This window comes from Dryobates pubescens, chromosome 5, assembly GCF_014839835.1.
Source record: "Dryobates pubescens isolate bDryPub1 chromosome 5, bDryPub1.pri, whole genome shotgun sequence".
Lineage (NCBI taxonomy): Eukaryota > Metazoa > Chordata > Aves > Piciformes > Picidae > Dryobates > Dryobates pubescens.
Window position 1 is genome coordinate 16472773 of NC_071616.1, and position 8575 is coordinate 16481347.

General features: G+C 49.4%; 1 protein-coding gene across 5 annotated transcripts in view; it reads left to right on the plus strand.

The window, feature by feature from the left end:
* The window catches only part of FBXO34 (F-box protein 34), a 44205-nt gene extending 41854 nt beyond the window's left edge, over positions 1-2351 (plus strand). For all 5 annotated transcript variants that reach the window (XM_054161671.1, XM_054161670.1, XM_054161672.1 and 2 more), the window contains one exon: positions 32-2351. In XM_054161671.1, coding sequence (XP_054017646.1) covers positions 32-2222 — 2191 coding nt within the window. In that variant the 3' untranslated portion in view covers positions 2223-2351. The remainder of the gene's footprint in view (positions 1-31) is intronic.
* The last annotated feature ends 6224 nt before the right edge of the window (positions 2352-8575 follow it).

The window sequence follows — 8575 nt, forward strand, 5'->3', positions numbered from 1 at the left end:
ACTCTAACTTCTTCCCCTTGTGTTTCTGCAGGGTTTCTGGTATGCACTTAAAGCCATATCTCAAGTTGCAGAAGAAAGAGCGATCTCCAGAAATAAGCCAGGACTCCCTGAGAAGCCTACCTCTGGGCCATCAGAGGTCAGCACAAGAAGAAAAATACACCAACAACTGCACCAAACAGAGCATTTTCCCCAAACCCTCCCTCGTGACTCCATCTCAAAGGCTTCTGGGGATTATTTATCCAAATACTATGTGCAATATGAATGGGAAAGCTCCAGCAGATGGTCTGAGTGCAAGGGAAAAGAAGAATGCCCTGTCTGCAACAATCCACCAGGGAGAGGAAGGGGAAGGGCCTCTGGATGTCTGGGCTGTCGTGAAACCTGGCAACACAAAGGAGAAGATCGCGTTCTTCGCTGCCCAGCAGTGCAGCGGCAGCAACCGGCCGGGCTCCATGAAGATCAAGAGCACGTGGGACATCGACGGGAGGACGGCCAAGCGCAGGAAAAAATCGGTAGATCTTAAAAAAGCCAAAATCCAGCTGGAAAGAATGAGGGAGGTGAACTCCCGGTGCCCCCAGCCAGAGCCTTTTGCCTGTGGCATCGAGCACTGCTCGGTGCATTACGTGAACGAGAGCGGTGAGGGTGCGTTCCCGGGCCGGTCCCTCTCGGTGATAGAGATGGTGGCCTTCCTGGAGCAACGAGCAAGTGCTTTACTGGTGGACTGTGCTAAAACTTGCATGCCTGCTTCTACGACGAGGCCGAACGCTCAGCCCAAAGCTGTGCTGCCCAGCTCAGACCCCTTCTCTGCCGCTGGGGCATGCGAGGTCTACGCGGAGAGGGGACCCTGTGGCACTGGCGAGCAGCAGCAGAGCGAGCCTGTGCGAGTGCTGGATATGGTGGCTAAGCTGGAGTCGGAGTGCCTGAAGCGTCAGAGCGAGCGGGAGGCCGGGAGCCTCTCGCGGAATAACAGCTTCCGTAGGAACGTCGGGAGGGTGCTCCTGGCCAGCGGCACCCAGCCTGAGGGGGAGGTGGGGAAGGTGTCCTCAGGGCGCCTGGCTCCGGGGGATGGCTTGGAGGAGGCAGGGGTAGCTGGGGCTGGTTTCGGAGGACGGTGCAGTCCTCTGGGTGACAGTGAGTTGTGGGATGGTGCTGCATCTCCTCGGCAGCCTTTTACTTCTGGGCTGGATCCTCAGGTGGGGAATGTGAGTGCAGGACTTGCTCATGCGGTGCTGGCCATTACCACTGGCAGGAGTGATTCTGAAACGCGCATCAAGCCTCCCAGACCTCTGCCACCTGTCTGTCCAGCAGCTGCTGGGTTGCCACCAGGTTCCTTGCAGAACAAGAACGCGACTGTTGATTGTATGTCAAAAGAGCCTGTCCTTTTCCCAAAGCAGAGTCTGCATCCTGCTAGGAAGGAGCCCTTATGCATCAGTATATCGGTCACCAAAACTGAGAAGGGATGCAGGAAGGAGAAGCTCTCTAACTCCAGCTCCAGTGAAGACCCGCTCCCAGGAAGGCTGTTTTTCCTCCAGGCTGACCAGCCTGTCCCTCATGACCAACAGCTGCTAAGGGAAAGTACCCAAGAAAAGCCAGGAAAAGTAGCCCAAAATGAGGATGAGGATGCTTTGGCATCTGACAGACCATGCGTCAGCAGTGGTGTCCCTACAGAGCCATCTGCCCTTGCCATGCCTCCAACAGAAGGGGCTTTGCAAGTACTTGATGCCTCCTGCTTAAAACGGCAGGTTTCACATGACTTTCTGGAAACCAGGTTTAAAATACAGCAGCTTTTGGAGCCTCAGCAGTATATGGCCTTCTTGCCTCACCACATCATAGTGAAGATCTTTGGATTGCTCCCTACTAGGAGTCTGGTTGCCCTAAAATGCACTTGCTACTACTTCAAATTCATCATCGAGTACTACAACATCAGGCCGTCAGACTCGCGCTGGGTCCGTGATCCCCGCTACAGAGAAGACCCCTGCAAGCAGTGCAAGAAGAAGTATGTGAAGGGGGATGTGTCCCTGTGCCGCTGGCATCCCAAACCCTACTGCCAAGCTTTACCCTATGGGCCTGGCTACTGGATGTGCTGTCACCGCTCTCAGAAGGGCATCCCAGGCTGTAAGCTGGGTCTTCATGACAATCATTGGGTTCCTGCCTGCCACAGCTTTAACCGTGCTATCCACAAGAAGAGCAGAGGAGCAGGAGCTGAAGCGGAAGAGGAATATTAGTGCACATACACTTTCCTGCTCGAGTGTTTGGGAGTAGGAGGAGAATTCTCATGCCTTGTGCTGTTTACAGTGTATATAATTGTTGTGGTTTTTGTTGTTTTGGTTTATTTTTTGTTTGGTTTGATTTTTTTGTTTGTTTGTTTATTTTTGTTTGGGTTGGTTTTTTTTGTTTCTTCTTCCCTTCCCCCTCCCTGCCCCAGGCTATGAAACTGCACATACTTAAACACAAGAGCCTTTACCTTTTAGATTGAAAGATCGCTTTTAGTCCATCTCTGTGTAAATAACACTATAAAAAAGCCCTAATTGTACATACAGAGTCTGCAGCTGGCTGAACAAGGTAATCACTACAATGCAGCTATGATCGTGTTGCGGCTATGGTTGTGTGTGTTTTTAAGTGTCTCGTTTCCAAAATCTGTATATCCTGTATAATATATGAATGTTTCTGAGAAGAAACTCTAAATAGGTAAAGGGCAACTTGTTCAAAGAGTCTTCAGACAGCTTAACTGGACAACCTTAAAATTAGGCTAGAACAGATCCGTTATAGTTAGTTGTGGCAGCAGGTTAAAAAAAGGTTAAAAAAAAAAAGGAATATTATTGTATAGTCAGAATATAAAAAGTTCTTGTCTACCTTACCCATGGAGTCTGCTTCTTTTTTTTCCTCTTTTTTTTTCCCCTACTTAAATAAAAACAAAATCATAATGTGCATTCTAAACCAGCCTTACCAGCCTTTCTCTTGTAAAACATCTTTACCCCAAACCAAAAATGATGTCAAACGTGTGGCAGGAGCTTGGTGCTGTGATACGGTTCAGGCATGCAGTGGTCTGCCTGTAGAAAACTAGTCTGACTGAAAAAGGAACACCCCCCACCCCCACCCCCCAAACACTTAGTACTTGGAGAACTCACTGCTGTAACATTCCCAAATTCCAGCTTTTCCTTCCCCTCCCATCAGCCATGTGTGCAGCAGAGGCTTGTTAGAAAGCTGGTGCTAGGTGTGTGTTGTAGTTTGAGCTGGGTGCCCCCCTGGTGCATTCACTTCCTGTGTCCAGAAGTCCAGCCCAGAGGGATGGACACAGGAAATTGTGTATTCCCTACCATAATTCTTTGCACCACTATAAGATCCAGTGCGGAGTCTGGCACTTCCTCTTTCCTTCCCTCTCCGAGACTTGGTAACTGGGGGAGAGATCTCCTGGCCATGGGCCTGATTGGGCCCAAGGCCACAGAGGGATGGGCAGTCTCAGGCCTGGCCAGCTGAGACTAGCCCAGCAGAGGGAGGGGGAAGAAGGAGCCCTGGGGGTTTTGCATGCACCCTCAGGTGGGGATGGGATCTTTCTTTGTCACTGCGCTTTGGGTTTTCTGTAACGTTCACTGCTTTCTATTTAAACCTTCATCACTTTTGCAATCCGTTTGCCTGAGTCGTTATTTCTGCCTGTGGTGGGGAGGGGACCTGCCCCAACCCATTACAGTGTGTAAAACTGGCACACACGTGGCTCTGTGGTCTGCATCCTGCTTCTCAGCTCCTCGCTGGTGCCCTGTGTGCTTGAGGATGGAGCATGAGTCCAGCAGGATGAAAGTGGAGTTGCCTCGGTTCAGTGATGTGCTGGAAGCTTTGTGGTGTGCTGTGTATGGAATTGTTCCCTTGTAAGAGGAATCCTTGCATTGCTTTGCTCTGCTACAGCCTCTGGTATCTTCTTTCTGAGGTATGAGTTAGTGCTTTTAAAGGGGAGCTGAGAACATTTGTGGCAGGAGTGCAGATGAACAGCAATTCCTCGAACTCTTGACTGGGAGCTGAGTGTGGCATCTGTTCCAGTATTTCTTGGAATACGCTGCTTTCCTGCAGTGTTGTGTTCTAGTCTCCAGTTACAGCCTTTCTTGTGCCCAGTGTGGAAGTCTGGGAATGTACCCTGGACAGCCCAGCATCTGTGCTCGCTTCCTGGGAACAGAGTGGAGCAGCAGCCATTTTGCCTGGAGCCCAATGGAGTGCAGCAGTTGTGCTTTCCATCCCTTGCATCCTTTCGCTTCCCCACACTTGGCACCATTCTTGTTTCTCTGCTCTTTCTGAGGACAATGATGGACTCTGGGCCCTTATCACTGCAACTGAAGCTGATGAAATCTTTGACCCAGTGCAGGAAGAGCTGGGGTTGCCTTCTGCCCTGCAAACCCCAGGGCAGCACCTGGGACAGGGTGAGGGCTCTGTGGGAGCTGTGCCTGGATGGGGCAGCTATGAACCTGGTTCATCCTGTTCTCTAACCCTCAGTGCTAGATCTGCAAAGTGCAGATGGGTGGGAAGAGCTGCTGTCTGCTGAACCACCCACCTCCCTCTGCTTTGCTTATGTGTGCCTGAAACCACAGTGGGCTTGCACAAGTGACTCATGTTGGAGAGCTTGAAGGCAGATGCTTTTATTCTGTCCGTTAAGAGAGAAAGAAAACTCAGCCCTCACAGCCTGAAATGTGGGTTTGGTAAGCTCAGGTTGTTCTTGGTGGATTTCAAAGGAATGCTCTTTTGTTTTTCCCAGTCTCTGCTTTACCTGCTGCTTTACGCCCTGGGTGCCAGGCTCCCCTCTGGGTGCTGCTCAGCCATCCCTGCAATGCAGCAGACATGATGACAACCAGGAGGAATGAAATTGGAAATCTAGAAGCAGGGTGGGGCTGCCTTGTAAGGGGCTGTGCAGAGGGAGAGGAAAAGCAGGATCCCTCCTGAATTGGTGACTTCATTCTCTAACAGGGCGCAGGCTTCGATCCGCTCCCTTGGCTGCACTGAGACCAGCAGCAAAACAACTTTTCTGGCAGGAGTTGTCTTGCCAAAGCCATCAGCATCAAAAGGCCTTCAGCTCCATTTCAATTAAGGAAGAAGGGGAAGAAGCTGCTTTCCGGCCCCGCACCCAAGACTCTGGAAAACTTGAGATAACCTGCTCCAGGCTGACAGCAGTGAGGAAAGTCTCTGGGAGGCTGAAATAGAAGCAGCAAAGGAAAATATTTTGTATCAAGATAAGGGGCCAGTGAGGTCATTTGTGTCGTTTTGTTTTGGTTTTCTTGGGTTTTTGTTGGTTCGTTGGTTGGTTTGTTTGGAACAGGGTGTGAGGTTTTGGTCACCTTCAGTGACTAAGGGGGGGAAAATGAGAATAAAAAAACAGCAGTGGATTGTTTTGTTCCTTAGAGCAGCTAAAGTCAGCAGACAATTTGCTCTCTAGCCTACCCCATCCCCACCCTCCCTGTGAGCTGGCTGAGGAGCTGGGGATGTTTTATACATCACTGATCACGTTGTTTGCTGGAACTATCCCTGTTGTTGCACAGCACTTCTGGTAAAAATTGTATTACAGAACAATTGTTTACATCCAGTGTTGGGTTGGTTCTGAATGAGGCCATGCTGAGCTGCTGGTTAGCTTCCTGCCCCCCTTTCTTTCACCATAAAAGAGTAATTTGCAGATTTATGTTTCCTTAAGGGTCTGATGAACTTAATTGCCTTATAAGAGGCAGTTTAAAAAGTCCAGTGCTGGATTTACACAGTTCAGTTTTCAGAAGAAGTGAGGACTAGGAACTGTTCTGGGTGCTTTGACTTCCCTGTTTGGAAACAGTTTATCTAGCTGAATTTGCAGATAGGCCTGTGGAGAAATTGCAATAGCATTTCTGTTTGTAAGTTTTGAGTTTCAGTCAAGCTCTGAGTATCTTCTGGCATGGACAGCACCGAGGAAAAAAGGCTTGTGGTTGCCTCTTGCTCCATCCTGCCTTTTTCTACTGGCACTACTTTGCAGTGTCTCGGTTCCAGTGATTTATCAGTGTTCATTTCCCTTGTGTTGGTCCCAGCTGCCTTTCTCTGGTGTCTATCCCCTGCCCCTCCCCTTGCAGCCACCATTTTACACCTGGAAAGAACTACTAGCTTCTGGCTTTTGAGTCCCATTTCTTGCAAAGTGGAAATGGTGCTGAAGCTTCACCCTGGGCTGTTTCTTTTCCCCAGCTTGTTTGGCTGGTGCAGGCAAATCTGGAGTAGGTACAGGGCTTGAAGCATTATGGACCTGCTCTCCCTTAAGAGAATATTGTGGCCTTTGATTAATGAGTGTTTTAAGAGATAGATGGAGACAACTCTTTAGCAGGGGCTGGTGTGCCAGGAGAAAAGGTAATAGTTTCAAGCTAAACCAGGGGAGAGTCAGACTAAATGGAAGAGATTCTTTGCTGTGAGGATGGTGAAACAGAGGCCCAGGGTGCCCAGAGAGGAGGTAGATGCCCTATCCCTGGAACCATTCCAGGTCAGGGTCTTTGGGGCTCTGAGCAACCTTCTCTAGTTGCAGATGTCCCTGCTGATGGCAGGGAGGTCAGAGTAGACAACCTTTAAAGGTCCTTTTCAACCCAAACTACTCTATGATTCTAACATTTCCTACCACAGACCACTGTGAGAGACCAAACCCACCTGCTGCTGGCACTGTTTAAGCAGAAATGACCTGAATAACCTCCAGCCAGGGTCAGGGCTTGGAGTCAGGCCTTGCTTTGCATGCAGGCTACTTTCCTGCATGGCCATGACTGCTAGGCTGCTACTGAAGCATCAGACTGTCCCAGTACCGGGCACAGAAAACCCAGGCTGCTCCTGAATGTACAGCAGCCAGGAACCACAGGGCTCAGTCCTCTGAACGACATAGCTGCCACCAAAAAAACAAAAGAAAAATCAAGTGGGAGGTGGTGTTCCTCCTCCATCACACTGCAGCTACTCACCCAAGGCCTGCCCAGCCACCACCTGTCCCAGGCAGAGCTTGCTTCTTGCTGGCAAATGTGACCCTTTCCCCTCACCCTTGCTCAATGCTTCACTTCAATGGTTATCTCCTTCAAAAACCAGCTCAGGCCTGCACCCTTCTGAAATGACTTTGGGAAGAGGAGCATTGTTCTTTGCATGCAGAAGTAATTCAGGCTCAGCACCTGCAGAAATAAGAGTCATCCAGCAGAAGACTAGTTCAAAACCAGGTCTACAGCAGAGATTTATCCATTGCTATGTGCTTACAGGGACAGGTGTGTGTTGTGCAGGCCCCCTTCCCATGACCTGCTGTTATTTTATGTGTGGGCATTGCTTATTCCACCACTGTATGATGACACTGCTACCAGGTCTGGTCCCTCTGGTGGGCTGAAGGCTGGAAATTATTCTGTGCTGTCCCAGCATGGTCAAAACCAAACCATCAAGAAGTAACAATTCTAAATGTACAGCTTAACAAAAAAAATACTGTTAAAAGATTTATTGCAATAATACAATAAAATTTAGAAAAACAAAAACAACCACCAACCCAAACCATCTGTTCAGTTACATCTAGTTCAGAAGTTGCAGAGGGAGGCCCTAAGTTTTTGCAGGTGACAAGCAACCCTTTGGTGTCCCATGGGAGATCCTTTGAAGGCACCTGATTTTTCAGCCAAAGGCTGGGACCAAATCAGGCTCCTCTTTGGCAGCTCTAATGGGCCACCCTGGATCACCCATCACAGATGAAGTCAGGGCCTGAACTGAATTTCCCACACTCATGCTACACCAAGTATTCTGTAAACTCTCAGCTGGCTGTCTTCCCATAGTGACAATGACAGGTACTGCTGCCCCCTTCCCCCCTCCCCCGCCCCCCCCCCCCCCAAAACCAACCTGGAAAACCCATCCTGGTGATTGCACTCAAGGTTTGGATGCACACAATGTGCAAAACACTTTAAACAACGCCCCCCACACATAACAATCTGTGTCCTATTACAAACCAAGCCCTGTCCCAAGGCATTAACACTCTCGAGGCTTCCCACGGTAAGACACGGTTGCAAATAAATGATTTTGGAAAAGATTATGAAGTATATGGCTTAAAAAGGTGTTCTGATTTGTTTGTTTTTCTGTGTTGTTTTTGTCCTTTCTCTCAGTCAGTCAATGACAGTATGCAAAGCTGAATCATGGCCTGACCTTCAGGGGGTTCAAAAGTAGCATGAAGGCAGCAAGAGTGACTGAAATGTGTATTAAAAACTGAACAACAAAAGACAGAAAATAATCATAGGGTGAGGTTCAGTGCAAAATAAATGGGGGGCCAGAGGGGCTGTGTGACACCAGGAGCCTGGTATACAGTACTGGTTAAGTGTCTGCTGGTTTCTCAGAGCTGTGAGGGATCCAATAGCTGCAAGGGAGTAAAGTGCTGTGAACTGAGCAGTGACCAAACCCAACCCCAGGGCGGGGGTGCTGGGGGGTACTGGCCCCATTCAGGTTGCAGTAGTCAAGGGAGACTTGGCTATTCTCTTAAAAATGAGCCCAACTCCTGGGGGCAGACAGAAAGAAGGGTAGGACTGAGGGTGTGGAGTTAAGGGTCTTTGGTTTAAACCAAAAATTAAACTAGTGACAACAGATGCCCAATCCCCAGGCC